The 16995-nt window shown below is 44.1% G+C and overlaps 1 protein-coding gene across 1 annotated transcript in view; it reads right to left on the bottom strand.

The window, feature by feature from the left end:
• Window positions 1-16995, bottom strand: part of LOC126152731 (Down syndrome cell adhesion molecule-like protein Dscam2) — a gene marked incomplete at its 3' end in the record, with an annotated part of 175216 nt that overhangs the window by 48509 nt on the left and 109712 nt on the right. Inside the window, exons 6-7 of the mRNA XM_049916025.1 lie at window positions 12705-12860; window positions 6065-6349 (exon numbers count right to left, since the gene is read on the bottom strand). Of these exons, the coding sequence (XP_049771982.1) occupies window positions 6065-6349; window positions 12705-12860 (441 nt within the window). The remainder of the gene's footprint in view (window positions 1-6064; window positions 6350-12704; window positions 12861-16995) is intronic.

The following is a 16995-nucleotide window of genomic DNA, read 5'->3' as shown; positions in this document are numbered from 1 at the left end:
CGGAGTCCTTCAAGGTCTACTGAAACCGTTGGCCCGTTTGAAATTTTTCATTGTCTTTGCAGCAAGCTGTCACACATCTTGTTTGCATGTGGAGCATACTAAACTGCGTCGCTCAGATATGATGGTCTAGAGGCAAGTTCATGTTGTGCTGGAGATGGAGGAGAGAAGTGACGTGTGAACCTGGGATCTGGCTGGCTTGATTGGTGCTGTACGAGGAAGTAACAGAGAAAAGATGGTCATCTCTGTTTCGGCACGGTTCTGTAAAGGATTCGCATCACCCCTGACTGCCGAATAGCGACAAACCTTTTGCCAGACGAGGGAAACGACATAGTTTCCCTTGAATATCGTGAAAACCAACGAATGACGATATAGTTATTGACGATATAGTTATATTATTATATCCACAGTATTTCCAGTTGTCATCGGTAACGCGCTATGAACAGTTTTTTAGGATCAAAGACAGTGATTCAGCCTCATTTTGAATCATCAGTTTTCTATCTTCATGCAGCCCGCCACGAATTCCTCTCTTGTACCGATATCTTCATTTCTGACTAGCTCCATACCACCTACATCTTCAGTTATATGGAGGATATATTCCAACCTCCGTCTTCCCCTCCCTTCTACAGCTCTCTCTAGGATCACGGAAGTTATTCTCTGATGTCTTAACACATATTCTCTGACTCTATCCCTTCTTCTTGTCAATGCCTTTCAGAGATTTTGCAGATTCTGCAGAGAATCTTCTCGTTCCTTTTTCTTATCAGATCACTTAATTTGCAACATGTTTTCATAGCGCAAAAAAACATGCCAAATGATTTAGTTCTTTTCGTTTTTTGTATTGAATTAATAATTCTACCCTCAAATTCTAAAAGGGGGCAAGTGTCCCACTTAAACTGACCCCTGTCCTCCGCCCTCTCGTGGGCACTTCCCAGTAATGAACAGTTTCAGAGACGTAACTAACATATCATTTACATTTCTAGACAGGAAAGTAATACAGAAATGCACAAAGAATGCGTGAAACCATGTATACATTCATAGCTTCAAATGTTTATATCACAAAAGTATAGTGAAATAGAGTTCTCACGAATATACAAAACATTACAAAGAAACATTACATACTGCAGACGGATTACCTTCCAGATTATTCCATTGGTTGTACTATATTTCGATACTACCACATATTAAGTACCATTACAGTGAGATATATCCATTTTTATACATCTTACGTACATAGCTTAACTTCCAATTTTCTGCATTAAGGCCAAACGTGCTTCATCAAGTCAAGAAAGGGGAACTTGGCATTTCGAAAATATACTCACGTTAAAATATTGAGCGCTGTAGTTGCACACTAAACGGGATTTATTTTTATATTCAAGAACAAAGAGGTAGAAAAGGTCGATATTTTAGTTGTATCAGTACTGTATTAAACCCAAATGAGTCATGGAGTTCCTACAATCGATTCTCAAGAGCAAACGTGACTGCTATCACAGTTGTGTATGCTTCCTTGAGTAAACACTGCAGCATTTGTCAGTTAATGAAAACTATCTTAAACTTTCCTCTAGGTAGCAATGTCTTTATTGAGGTATGAATTTGATAAAGAGGGTGCAAGTAGTTCGCGGTAAGTTGACATTTAAGCTGTCCACTTAAGTGGATAGATAATTCTGGTTGCAGAGCTACATTGTCCTCTAGTAACATGTCAGTTACGGACAGATTTCATAGTGTCTCACGAACAGAACCGACTGTCTCACAGTCTGACGCGAGCTGTGTGATTTCAACACAACGGCAACTTTCGTACTTAGTAAATTCTCAACCTGTTTGACAACACATGTGTGACGCTGCACCAGACTTGGTGTAAAATTATCCATCAGAGATAAATATTGTTGGTCTATACTATTTCTTTGCCTCTTTCCGTGAAATGAGACACTGTAGAAACAGCAACTACGAGATTATGCAGAAGTGGTTCTTCTTCTGTTCTTTCTTGTGTGGTTCCCGTGACTCTGCAGGGCCCGCATTGTTGTATGGGTTGTTGCAATGAGAGTGACAGAACGGTGGGTGGATGCTCTTTCTGTCGCCAACACTCCCCTCAGGATGGATTTTGTGTTACCAATCTGTCTGGCAATAGAGTAAATCTCATGTTCATGTGTGTTAACGTGTTCTCCATAATTGCATAGCGTGAATATATATATATATAGAATGCCTGGGATTTCTCAACCAACACCCCCTCCGCGAACGGTGCAAGAACTGGAAACAGCCTTGAGGGAGGAGTCGGACAGCATCCCCCCCCCCACCCCCTACATACACAAGGACACATCAAGAGTTGGTAGCTAGAATCAATGTTATTATTATCGTTGTTGTTGTTGTTGTCTTTGTTTAGATCTTCAGTCCAGAGACGGGTTTGATGCAGCTCTCGATTCTACTCTATCCTGTGCAAGCCTCTTCATCTCCGAATAAATACTGCAACCTACATTCTTCTGAATCTGCTTAGCGTATTCATCCCTTGGGCTCCCTCTCCAATTTTTACCCTCCACGCTTCCCTCCAGCACTAAATTGATGCGCCGCGCGGTCTCGGGCGCCTTGTCATAGTCCACGAGGTTGCCTTCGTCGGAGGTTCGTGTCCTCCCTCGGGCATGGGTGTGTCTGTGTTTTCCTTCAAGTAAGTTAGTTCAAATTAGAGTAAATAGTGTCTAAGTTTAGGGACCGATGACCTCAGCAGTTTGTTCCCTAAGATCGTACCACAAATTTCCAAAATTTAGTAAGTTGGTGATCCCTTGATGCCTCAGTACGTGACCTACCAACCGATCTGTGGATACAGTAGTACCACTTTGACGAGCACCGAGCCGTCATACTGCTAGTTCTCCATCGTAAACACTCAAATGATGTCTTGCAGAAATGTCGCCGTACCATACGGGATGTCGCACTAATGGGTTTTACAAGTACATGCACCAAACGTCGTGTCCGCCCCATTCGCTGAAGGGTCAGCGCGTTGGAATGCACGTACGGGGGCCCGGGTTCGATTTCTGGCTGGGGTGGGAGATCTTCGCACCTCAGGGAATGGGTGTTGTGCTCTCCTCATCGTTATTTCATCCACATTGTCGACGCATTTCGCCCAATGTGGCGTCGCACTCAATAAGTCTTGTACTTCGCGGCCGAACTTCCCGCCTGGGAACTCCGGGCCACTGAAGCCATACGATCTTTTCCATTTTTACCAATCATCGTACTTCATGAACTGTCAAATGCATACAGAGCGTTCGCGCACAAGGTTCACTGCAGTTACTGTAGGAATTGTATGTTGTTCTGTAGCAGTTTTGAGATATTCTTTAGTGTCACCTGATCCTTAACAATTGTCAAGCTACGTATTTTTTTCTTGCAAACCTCCTTTGTGCGCAACGTTTGAAGTAGTGTGACAAGGGACATTAAAGAAGGTCTTGTTTCTTTCACTAACGCGGGCGGGACCCACCTAGAGCTGGCCGTGCGAAAATCGACTGACACTAAGGTCCACGCCTGCGACGAGCAGTGTCTGGCTTTGTGATTTGCTTATGGTCATGGCATAACATAAGATCAACGGGAATTGTACACGTTTAAAGTGAAATGGAAAACCGTTACGCATAAGCGGGATTAGGGCTATAAAAACTCGCACGGCTCTCAAAATGTCCGATTCTATGATATTACACTGGAGAGAGGTAACCTTAATCCTCTGTGAGTGAAAACATCTGAAGAGCGAGACAGTGCATCGTGCTCGCTATCCGAGATTGGTCGCACCTCGCTTGCGGATGGAATTTCGAAAGAGCGAATTAAGGCCAGATATTCTCGATCCACAGCAAGTCTTGCCCCACGATCTCAAATAAATAAATAAACAAATAAAGGTAATTAGTAGATTCTTACTTTATCCAGATATACAGTGTGAGGCAGATAAAAATGGCCTGGTGAACAGAATTCCTGTGTACACAGGAACACAGCAGACTAAAGGAAATGCAGTACTAACAAGGGAAGTGTAGTGAAATGTGGGAAAAAGAAGTAAAATAGAAACAAAGAACTGTCCAGGATGAATATCTGCAACATTGAGCGAGGTTGAATGATCGTGGCATCGTAGTCATGTGGTCACGGTGTTGGACTCCGAAGGGGCAGCTCCGGATTCAGATTACCCTCACATCTCACTTTTCCTTTATTTCACAAATTGGGAACTATCCGTCCAGTCATTGACGGCTCTGTTCGCTAGGTTCAAATTTGTGTCTGTTTTGCGGTGTAACGTCCGTTTGCAACGGCGACGTGTAACGACGGGACCTCCAGACATACGTACCTCTTACTGGTTCTACACAAGAATCGCATGTTATGTCTCTTCTGCTTCGTTTTGGAAGTTTTGGCTCTTGTAATCCTCCGTTGAGACATAGTTTACTCCCCTTTATTTGTTGTTTTTAATTCTGTGGGAGATCTGTATAGCCTCTTGCCTGCTCTCGCTATTCATCACATTTACTTGGGGCCGTAATACCGGGTGATCATAAAGTCAGTATAAATTTCAAAACTTAATAAACCACGGAATAATGTAGATAGAGAAGTAAAAATTGACACACATGCTTGGAATGACATGGAGTTTTATTACAACAACAACAAAAAAAAAAGAACTAAGTATTGCTAGACGCGTGAAAGACCTCTTGCGCGCTTCTTTCGGTGATGATCATGTGCTCAGCCGCCACTTTCGTCATGCTTGACCTCCCAGATCCCCAGACCTCAGTCCGTGCGATTATTGGCTTTGGGGTTACCTGAAGACGCAAGTGTATCGTGATCGACCGACATCTCTAGGGATGCTGAAAGACAACATCCGACGCCAATGCCTCACCATAACTCCGGACATGCTTTACAGTGCTGTTCACAACATTATTCCTCGAGTTCAGCTATTGTTGAGGAATGATGGTGGACATATTGTAAAGAACATCATCTTTGGTTTGTCTTACTTTTTTATGCTAATTATTGCTATTATGATCAGATGAAGCGCCATATGTCGGACAATTTTTGAACGTTTGTATTTTTTTGGTTCTAATAACACCCCATGTCATTCGAAGCATGTGTGTCAATTTGTACCTCTCTATCTACATAATTCCTTGATTTATTCAGTTTTCAAATTTATACTGACTTTTTGATCACCTGGTATATTCTTTACGCATGACTTACATGCGAAACCAGCTTATAGTATGTCAAGAAGAAGGAGTACAGACATCAATGACCGGACGGATAGTTCATAAATTTGTGAGAAAAAGAAAAGGATGCACGAGATAGGCTTGAACATGAATTCTCCCCCCCCCCCCCCGCCCCCCCCCCCCCCCCGCCACCCACCACACCTCCAACCTCCTTTGTACTCCAAGATCGTGACCACACAACCACAACACCACTCGACAGTCCACGTCTTGGACTTGGACGTGCCAGGTTTCTACTTTTATGCTTTTTTCACAGTTCAGTACAACTTCTTGCTTTCATGCTTGGTCTATGCTCAGTTTTTGACGGGCTATCCATTGGGCCACTTACCACTAAATCTGAGGAGGTTGCGACGGGGATTCTCCCTTCTAAACTCACTACAGCAAATTTTGAAAGTGACCACCATTGACCTCTTGGCACTTTTGGGCACTGGTCAACAAGTTATTGAAGCCGGATCGAAGGTCACTGGAATAGCGTTGTTGCAGTTTTTGAGGACTATGAGGTTTTTGCGATACACCTTCGACTCGAGGGCTTCCCATACAAAGTAATCGTATACTGACAGATCTGGTGGCCTGTGCGGCCAGCTAGAGCCGCATTCGGACTGTCCTCTGCTAACAACTCTGTCAGGGGTGAAGATTGTGTAAATGTGCTCCAATGGGCGTACACGAGGTGTGCGTCACGGAGTGTTGTGATCAAGTCCAAACGTATCCACTCGTCCGGGCCACTTGCATCTAAGGCAACCCGTAGGATACCTAAATTTGTGGACTCTTTTCCTCGCCGTGTCCAGATCATTATCACGTCTAGAGGTGGCGTTGAACGGCATTAGCGGACGTCTCCTGGCGCGACAACTTTGTTTATCGTGGTGCTCTAGTGTACGTACCGCTGACGACGACCTCTGCTGTGTGCCTGGCGGTGGCGACGGCGTTGGCCGCGGTGCACGTGTAGTTACCGGAGTGGTGGGCCGCCAGCCGGCTGATGGCCAGAGTGCTCGAGTACTCGTCCAGCGTCTTCTCCGTGATGCCGCTGTCTTGCGGCAGGTCCGCCCCGTCCTTCAGCCAGTGGAACGTGATGGGGAAGTCCCCTCTGATAACCACACAGGTGAGGTGGATCCTCATGCCACGCTGCAAGTTTGGCTTCACCGTAAACGGATGTATCTCAGGTGGTTCTGAAACAGGTGCACACATAGTCTAAAATCCCAGACTTGCAATATCTCTTAGCTTACAATGAAACAACAAGCATTCATTGTAATCGCTGTGCCGACCGGAGTGGCCGTGCGGTTCTAGGCGCTACAGTCTGGAACCGCGGGACCGCTACGGACGCAGGTTCGAATCCTGCCTCGGGCACGGATGTGTGTGATGTACTTAGGTTAGTTAGGTTAAAGTAGTTCTAGGGGACTGATGACCTCAGAAATTGAGTCCCATAGTGCTCAGAGCCATTTCAACCAGTTTTGTTATCGCTGTTCTCTCAGTCAGGATACAGTCCAAAATTTTGCACATCTGTTTACACAGCTCCATACACTGAGGTGACAAAAGTCTTGGGATAGGCGCATGTACACATACTCTTGTTGGAATACTGCGTACACAAAGTATAAAAGGACAGTGCATTGGCTGAGCTGCCATTTGAACTCAGGTAATTCATGTGAAAAGGTTTTCGACGGGATTATGGCCGCGCGACGGGAATTAACAGACTTCCAACGCCTAGTGGTTGTTGGAGCTAAACGGATGGCCCATTCCATATCGGAAAGCGTTAGGGAATTAAATATTCCGAGATCCACAGTATAAAGGGCATGCCGAGAATACCACATTTCAGGCATTACCTCTGATCACGGACAACGCAATGGCCGACGGCCTTCACTTAACGACCGAGAGCAGTGATAAGAGACAAGCAACACTGCATGAAATAATGGCAGAAATAACGGTGGAACGTACGACGAACGTATCCGTCAAGACAGTGCCGAGAAATTTGGCGTTAAATGGCCATGGTGGCAGACGACCGACGTGAATGCCTTTGCTAACAGCATGATGTCGCCTGCAGCGCGCCCTCTGGGTATTTATGCAGAGGGGTCCAAAACACTGTATCCACTGTTTAAAAATCCTTAACTTGCATACTAATTGACGGAGTTGTCTCATTTTTGGTAAAAGTGTAGCTTAAAGACCAACTAAAAGATATCACTGTAGGTGTTCGAAACGGTCACCATTAACGTCCACACACAAACGATGCCGTCGAACTGCAGCACGAACTACTGACTGTAACGTGTTCAGTTGGATATTTGCACATGAATGTACGATGGATTCTGGAAGTTCATCCAATGAGCGTGGCTTTTGTCGATAAACGACGCTTTTAGTGTTCCCACAGGGAAAAGTCCAGAGGAGTTAGGTCTGGGGAACGTGGTGGATACTCCACTACGGCCTATCCATCTTGCTGGTAGATTTTCGTCGAGATACGCCCTAACACGATTTTGGTAGTGGGCTGGGGCACCATCTTGTTGAAAGTAAACACTTCCGTCTCCATACAAGTCTCGCATGGCAGGTAAAATAGATGTCTGAAGCTTCTGAAGGTACACCTCACCGGTAACTTTTCCGTCAAAGAAGATTGGCCCAATCAAGCCCCAGTAAGACAACCCACACCACATATTTATTCCTGGCAAATTGACGGCTTTGTCTACGTGGACGTTCGGATTTTCGGCGGCCCAGTAGATGCAATTGTGGCGATTTACTGTACCATTGAGTTTGAACTGTGCCTCATCAGACCACACAATCATCTCTGAAAACTCTTCATCGTTGCGCACCTTGTTAGTAAACCACTCGCAGTACTACATTCTACGATCTGGGTCGTCCTCGTTCATTGCGTGTAGCAATCGTGGGATGTAGCACTTTCAATTTGCTGTCTTCAAAATTCGCCGAACACTTGAGCGACTCACTCCAGTTTCACGGGCACACTGTCTCACAGACTTCTGTGGTGAGCGTGTGAATTGTTGTAACACACGACGGGAGTTAGCTGGACTTGTTACTGTTACAGGTCGTCCATATCGTTGTTTGTGTACATTTTTAACACAGCCTTCGGCTTCAATTTTGTCTCGAATGCGACGAATCGTGGCTCTGTTTGATACTCATTTCGCCATTGCCGTTGAACCTCATTAATGTTTTCGTCCTTAAAATACCGCTTCAAAACTGACTTCCTTTCATCGAATGTAAGCCTGGCTCCAGCCATGTTTACTCGAGTAACTAGGTGCTACTGAGAACAGAACACTGACTATCTGGCGACTGTCATCTGACAAAACAAAACAACGCAATACAACGCTTGTGTGGCGATTTTCGGAACTACAAACTATTACACTACCAAAGATGAGACAACTCCGTCAATTATTTTGCCAGTTATGGACTTTTAAACAGTGGATACATTTTTTTGGACCCCTCTGTAGTTTGTGCCCTACACGTCTGAAAACCCTGGCCTGGTCAGATGAGACGCCATTTCTGTTGGTAAGAGTTGATAACAGGATTCGATTACGTGGCAGCTGTCACGAAACCATGGACCCCCAGGTTGTTAACAAGGCACTGTGCTCATTGGCTGGAAACGGTTATGGTCGTCTACCTGGAGACAGTTTGCAGCCTTTCGTAGACTTCATGTTCCCAAACAACGATTGAATTTTTGTAGTTGACAATGCGCTTTGTCACGAATATACAGGCAGCATGATACAATATTTCTGCAAGGAACTACTAACGACTTGTTGAGTCTATGTCACGTCGAGATGCGGCAATAAGTCAGGCAAATGGTGATCCGATACAATATTAAGAGGCATCCCATGACATTTGTCACCTTAGTTATTTTAGAGTCGGACACGAAAATAACAGGCGTAGGTCGATGGCACTGTTCAAACTAGCAGCCACGCTTCCATATTCAGCTCTCACCAAAAGTGCTGGACAGGCACTTGGACGACACTTTCGTCGTGTGGATCCGTAGAGACGAACAGTGCGGTGACTTCCTAAGAAATCTGAACATTCTCGAGCCAGTATTTACCATGGAGGTTGGAAAGGTTGAGCAGCTACCCTTTCTAGGCATTCTGGTACCGAAGAAATGTGAGAACCTGGCCATCAGTGCGTATCGGAAACCGATATACACTAGCCGGTAAGTGCACCCGAGCCGGAAATGAACTGTTACGCTCGTAGCACGCACGACGAACATTTGAGCCGCAGCACTTCGGACGCGAAATACACTTGGCCCGTTTCTAAGGAGCAATGGGTATTCTCGTGCATGACAAGTGACAAGAAACCTGACACTGTGCGAAGTGACACATCGCTAGAAGTGTCGAATACTGCCTTTCCACCTTACGCTCCCAGGGTGACGGACAGTGTCGGCACTATAATACGAGAACACGGCGTAAACGCTATTTACAAATCAACCAAGACGATCGGAGAGCGTCTCAAATCGGCAAAAAGACTATATGAACCCACTCACAATGTCGTTACATGGAGTGTACATGTGGAAAAGTCTATGTTCGGCATGACTGGATGTCCCATGTGTACCAGAATAATAATAATGAAAAAAGAAGAGTGTAAGTTCGCAGATGGGGGGAAGCGGCAGTGGGCGAGCATGCGCTGTGAGAGACCGTCTACATAATAAAACAATCCGACAAGCTCGCTGTCGCTGTATAGAAAAGCTGTTTGTTCCGTGAAGCTCTATAAACTTGCACACTTGATATTAGTTTTAACAAGAAAGAAAGAAGTCTTACGGTAAACCGATCCTGGATTCCAGTGGTGCAGCGAACGACCGTTGCAGGTAGCAAGACGAGAGCCGCAGGGATAATGACCAGCCCTCGGTTGTCGTCGCGGCAGTTAAATCCAAGGAGACCGTAAAAAAGTAATTTGCACATTTTTAAGGTAGGCCAAGTATGATTTATTCGCTGCTGCATTACACTCAGAGAGACAGACATAGGAACCTATTTTTCAAATCAAATTGCCAACTACCGGAACGTTCTACCAATTTCTTAATAGCTTGACGATAAAAGTCTGCAGCTTGGTCAAGAAGCCACTCGAAACCCGCTGTGCGAACGTCCTCGTTGTTGCAAAATATCTTAGCCCTTCTCCTGCTAGAGAAGTTCTTTCCATTTGCCGGAACGATGGAAATTGCATTTGTAGGATCTCGACCGAGTGGCTGATCAGCATCATCCACTTCTGTGCGGCCTTGGTCAAATTTCACTACGACTGGACGCGCCATTGCATCCGGTCCTTGTACCACGATAATTTTACGGTGAACCTGTGGGTAGTTCAGACGTTTTATCCACAAGAAGCATGCTTCCCCGCGTTCTTCAATTTCGAAATTCGTTTCCAATCTCCGCTTCATTCCAATCGCACATGGTGATGTATCTGTTGTCTTTATTGCAGCAGAATTTTGTCTGCAGGAGTCCTGAAATATGTACCCCTTCTTCAAATGCGCCACTCTTGTTTCTTAATGCCTTTAGCGTAGGATGACATTTGTAACTTACTTCGTGAAGTCTATTCGTATAACCTCCAACTGCAGGCTCTAATCGATTCCACCACCAGCAGTGAAGCTATGAGAATGCCAACCACTCGTGCTGGCGAAGTGTCAAACAGATCATTAAACGTCGGTCGAGGATCACGAGAGAAATAGCCAACAGGCAGCATGATAACGCGCAAACTGACAGAAACGGCAGACTCTCTGACGGTAAGCATTCATGTCGCGAATTGAGAACGAAATTAGATGCCGTGGATGAAAACAAATCAGAACAAACTTGACTAGCTCGTTGGTACCAGTTTGCAGTCCCAACGAAATATTTGCAGACATCATAAATATAATTGAGTAGTGAGAGGCAACGCAAAATCTCACCGACTGACGGACGGTGTTAGACGTCCGACTATTAGCGTAGCTACGAGCACCATATGTATCTTATCGACTTCACACGTTCACAAGCAGCAACTGTTCCCAACGCATTTTCGGCCTACTATATGCCACACGTTTTGGGTGAAAATGGAAGAAAACTCCAAGGTCAATGACAAAAGTGATGAGAAGTTATCAATATAAGCAGAGACTTGCTGAGAGACTAAAGCCTAGGAGCAACATACAAAGATATTTCCTCATCATCACACTAAGAGAAGACGTTTGCTCTTTCTTTTTCGTTTTGTTCTATAGCCCTGAAGGTAATCCGAACTCGATCGGCCTCCTCTCTATGTAAAGTCAGGTACTTTCGTTTCAACCTAGGCAGTCTTACCGAATAAGACTTGGTTAGAAGCGGCGAAATGGAAATGTTTTTAAAATGTGTCAGTAGAAACCACACAGAGACAGCAAATGACTTCGAAGAGCAGTTGAATGTAATGGATAGTGTTTTGCGAAGACGGTACAATATGAACATCAACATAAATAAAACAACGGTTATAGAATGTAGTCGCATTAAATCAGGAGGTATTGCAACCAAATGGGTAAAATGAGGTTTATGGTACAACTTGAGCAAACAAGGGGTAAGTTGAGAGGCGCTAGGAAATCGTCAATTTGGTAAACAAGGGATGGGCTGTGCCTAAAAATGGTAGATAGAGACCAAGGGATGAATATAGTAAGCAGACAAGTAGATGTCGGTTTTAGCAATTATTCAGAGATGAAGAGTCTTACACAGGAAAAACTAGAGTGCTGAACCGCATTAAACCAGTCTTAGGACAAGGCCATATCAACATCAACAACAGCAACAACAATAATAACGACGTACGTTACCGCCCATTACGGACGGTTTGAACGACAACGAAACGCAGACGTCCTTAGATATAGTATACGCTCTCTGGACAAAGATGAGGCGCTGGTTCGCTGGACAGACCGATGTGCTGCAGCTGTTAAGATACTCGATTTACATTCAGTATAAATCCCTATTGAGCTATCTAGATCTCTATCTGTGGTTTCTGTAGACTGGTTAATTATTATGTTGGGAAGATTCCTTTCAAAATGGCGCAGTCAGTTTCCTTACCGAACCCAAACATGTGCCCTGGTACTCATGACATCGTCGTCGGCGCCATCGTTCTCTGTCAACGTGAGGAAAGTACATAAACTACCTACATTTTAAGAACTTCGTTTGTACCAATTTGATTCAATATCTGGATGTCACAACGTTTTTGCTTAAGTATTTAAGAACTTTGTTTATTAAGCCTATTTTGAACGATCAAGAATTCAAATGAGCCATTATTGTGAACGTTGTGGCTAAGAAGCAATGTTTGGACCGATGAGCAGAACAATGTTCAGAAATGTGTCCAAATGTACGTAATTACCAAACTTCTACTAATGTCACTGCATACATTAGCGGTGAGACAAGTTCCTCTCATTGGTTCTACATTAATTACGATTGTCTAAAATATACCACTCGCATCGAAGCAATTATGTACCAGTTTCAATGAGAACCGTCACAAGTTCATCAATATTCTTGAATAAAGGAAGTGTTTACGCAAAGACAAATTTGATATTTCCAGAGTTTCAACGCTAGTAATTATCTTTCGTACAGAGGTGTATATTAATTGACAACTTACCCATAACCTGGACGTTGAGTTTGCTCCTGGAGGTGAGACCATCAGGGTTCGAGGCGACACAGACGTAGCCCCCGGAGTCCTGCTCGTCCGCCTCTTTGATTACCAGAGTACCGTTTGGGAACACCTGTTGTCTCTCATTCTGCGGCAGGGACTTACCTGAAATGAAAAAATAATGTTCCTTAATTAATACCACATGTGTCTTCTGATTCACCAAAGAGGTGACGTTCAGCACCCACAAATCGGGGGAATAATTAAGCTTAATGTGGCTCAGAGCACTACGGGACTTAACTTAGAGGTCATCAGTCACCTAGAACTTAGAATTGCTTAAACCTAACTAACCTAAGGACATCACACACACCCATGCCGGAGGCAGGATTCGAACCTGCGACTGTAGCGGTCGCGCGCTTCCAGGCTGTAGCGCCTAGAACCGCTCGGCCACCCCGGCCGGCGGGGAATAATTATCAAACATAACTCATAAGCAACCAAGGAAATAGGGCTTCCTTTCAAATTTAGTAAATCTGGCTGACTCATCTGAACACTTAACAACTGAAATTTAAAAGCGAATTTTACTCCTTAGACTTTCTGAAACTTGTGCTTCCAAAAAGTAAAGAAAAAATGGAGGAAACGCGATATGATACGAAGACCCTTAAACGTAAAATTTTTAAGACTTAGCCGCGCGGGATTAGCCGAGCGGTCTGAGGCGCTGCAGTCATCGTCTGTGCGGCTGATCCCGGTGGAGGTTAGAGTCCTCCATCGGGCATGTGTGTGTGTGTGTGTGTTGGTCCTTAGGATAGTTTAGGTTAAGTAGTGTGTACGCTTAGGGACTGATGACCTTAGAAGTTAAGTCCCATAAGACTTCACACACATTTTACGACTGATTCGTTGGACGCAGTTAATGCTTGTCTGAAGGCACTTTTTTTATGCACCAAACCGATAATCGGCAAACTTTTCACAAATGGGCCACATTCAGCCACCAGACTGCAGCAGCACTACGTTGAAGGAGATATGCTGCTCAGCAAAAAATGAAAAAAATTGGTAACGAATCTGTTTATATAAACTCTCACTGGTGACTGCATTAGCTGCCCATTTTCACTGTATTCAGAACGATATCATAGGCATCAGTTTATTCGTGGGAAAAAAATAAACTAGAACAAATAAAAAAGGACAAGCGTCAGAAAGAGTCGCCCTCCGAATGTTCCGTACATAGTTAACGGTATATATAAATAGTTCATCCATCCGAGAAAACGACAACTTCGACGGTTTTTGCCTGTTACCGATAATCATACTGGCAAGACACTGGTCCGAGGAATTTCAAGACTTTCAAGAGCGTTATAATTTTAAGTTTAAATTTTATGTGCTACTTGCCATTTGTTATTGTAATTTTTCATTATTTTATTAATTTTGAAGTTATATTAACATGCTATGCTAACTGGCAATTGCAGATGTGATGGCTTCGTTTGTTGTCATCACTGTATGCGGCCATAGGGCTGTTGTTGTTATGTAGATGTCGAATTGTTCTATAAAACACTTCAACGGATACCTTACGTGATAATGGTTTCTCACCTCAAACAATGGTAGAACAATCCTGCATGAGTTACTAGTATTTCTTTGATCTGAGACGTTACGCATGGTAAGCGTGACTGGATAGTGAGGCGACCTCACACGTATCACCGCTAGATGGCAAAGGCATCGTTTACACAGAGGCCAGGGAATACACTTCACTGTATCTAGGCCAATTAATATAAAATATTTGTAAATTATGCAAACAGACGTTCCTCGTAAATCACTCTACCTATTACTGAAAACCAGAGCAAAGTTCCTACTCTAGTTCCTGAGATTTTTCGCAGATTGGGAATGAAAAGTTACTTTATTACAGCAAAATAACATGTGTAATGCTGTATAATTAAAAATTAACAATTTTCGGATTTTTCCTTCATTTTTTTCTGTGAAATATTGCTAACAGATGAAGAAGGACAACGACGTGATCCTTTAAGGATTCTATTTTTATTGATTGAGGCACCGAACTCTGAATCGAGAGGATATGTGTCTTATTTGTACACATCAATATACTCTTCTTACTTAAGGAAAATAACTCTTTCACATAGGCTACGATTTTGGATGAAACAATGTTGATACTGGAGATTACGTATGCCGTGATACAGTAATTACTGAGATTACAGAACAGCAAATTCTCGGTGACGTTTGAGAATTCAGTAAAGAGAGAAGTTTCCATTTGCTGTAGTAATCAGACCCAAAAAACATCATACTATTCAAAGGCGATCAGATGGTTTTGATGTTTATCAAAACCGGTAAAAAATCATTTTTTGCAACCGTATTTTGATACCGAATAATGTTTCGGAAGTAGTCTTATAACAGCCACTGTTTCTGGCGGAAGATTTAGTAAGTGTACTGAACAACATTATATCAGTATTTCTACCATTTGGAGACTAATTATTACAGATATTAGAAGTCACACATATTTAGGTTAGTTTCTACGCAGAAGAGCCAAAGAAACTAATATCGTGTAGGGCCCCGCGAGCACGCGGAAGTGCCGCAATACGACGTGGCATGCACTCGACTAACGTCTGAAGTAGCGCTGGAGCGAATTGACAACATGAATCCTGCAGGGCTGTCTGTAAATCTGTAAAAGTACGTGGGGATGGAGACCTCTTCTGAACAGCATGTTGCAAGGCATCCCAGATATGCTCAATAAAGTTAATTTCTGCGGAGTTTGGTGGCCAGTGGAAGAGTTGAAACTCAGAAGAGATTTCCTGGAGTCACTCTGTAGCAACCTTGGTCGAGTGAGGTGTCGAACTGGTCTGCTGTAACTGCCCTAGTCCGTCGGAATGCACAGTGGACATGGCAGGATGCTTATGTACGTGTCACTTGTCAGACTCGTACCTAGACGTATCAGGGGTCCCGTATAACTCGAACTGCACGAGCCCCACGCCATTACACAACGTCCACCAGCATGAACAGTCCCCAGCTGACATGCAGAATCCATGGATTCATGAGGTTGTCTCCATACCCGTACATATCCATCTGCTCGATACATATTGTAACGAGACTCATCCGACCAGGCAACGTGTTTCCAGTCATCAACAGTCCCATGTCGGTGTTGACGGACCAGGCGAGGCGTAAAGCTTTGTGTCGTGCAGTCATAAAGGGTAGACGAGTGGGTCTTCGGCTCCGAAAGCAAATATCGATGATGTTTCGTTGAATTATTCGCACGCTGTCGCTTGTTGATGGCCCAATATTGAAATCTGCAGCAATCTGCTGAAGGGTTGCACACTTCTGCCTCTTTGAACGATTCTCTTCAGTCATCGTTTGTCTCGTTCTTGCAGGATCTTATTCCTGCCGCAGCGACGTCGGAGATCTGATGTTTCACCGGATTCCTAATATTCACGGTACACTATTGGAATGGTCATTCGTGGAAATCCCCACTCCATCGGTACCTCGGAGATGCAGTGTCCCATCGCTCGTGCGCCGACTATAACACCATGTTCAATCTCACTTAAATCTTGAAAACCTGCCATTGTAGCAGCAGTAACCGATGTAACAACTGGGCCAGACACTTCTCGTCTTATAGAGGCGTTGCCTTACGCAGCGCCGTATTCTGCCTGTTGGCGTATCTCTCTATTACAGCACGCATGCGTATACCAGTTTCTCCGTTTCTTCAGAGTGCCTCCAAGTATATAAGCAAGAGCTAGCCAGTAATGCTTATTTTCCCCCAGGCAGCACGTCAGCTGTTGCAGTGTGGATGCGTGGACACAATTCTGTAACGACAGATGGATCAACTTAGTTCTGCAGACACGACTGCACAGGATACATCACGTTGTAAAGTTCGCGACGTGTTTGTGGGAAGACTGTTCGACGCAGAGAAAAAACAACCAGCACACTTCTGTGTGTTCATTTTAAGGTATCACACAAAGAACCCTCTGCACTTATATCCTTTACACGCTCTATGTTTTCAAGTCGACGTATCATTTGAGTAGTTTGTCTTGATTCTTCTCAGCACAACGAAAATGTTCAAATGTGTGTGAAATCTTATGGGACTTAACTGCTAAGGTCATCAGTCCCTAAGCTTACACACTACTTAACCTAAATTATCCTAAGGACAAACACACACACCCATGCCCGAGGGAGGACTCGAACCTCCGCCGGGACCAGCCGCACAGTCCATGACTGCAGCGCCTTAGACTGTCAGCATAACAATAATAATTGACAACTGTAATATACACTCCTGGAAATGAAAAAAAAAAACACATTGACACCATACTTGCTCCAGACA

The sequence above is a fragment of the Schistocerca cancellata genome, chromosome 2 (genome assembly GCF_023864275.1).
Source record: "Schistocerca cancellata isolate TAMUIC-IGC-003103 chromosome 2, iqSchCanc2.1, whole genome shotgun sequence".
In the NCBI taxonomy this organism is placed as follows: domain Eukaryota; kingdom Metazoa; phylum Arthropoda; class Insecta; order Orthoptera; family Acrididae; genus Schistocerca; species Schistocerca cancellata.
Note: the sequence above shows the minus strand (reverse complement) of the source record. Positions and strands in the feature narration are given on the sequence as shown.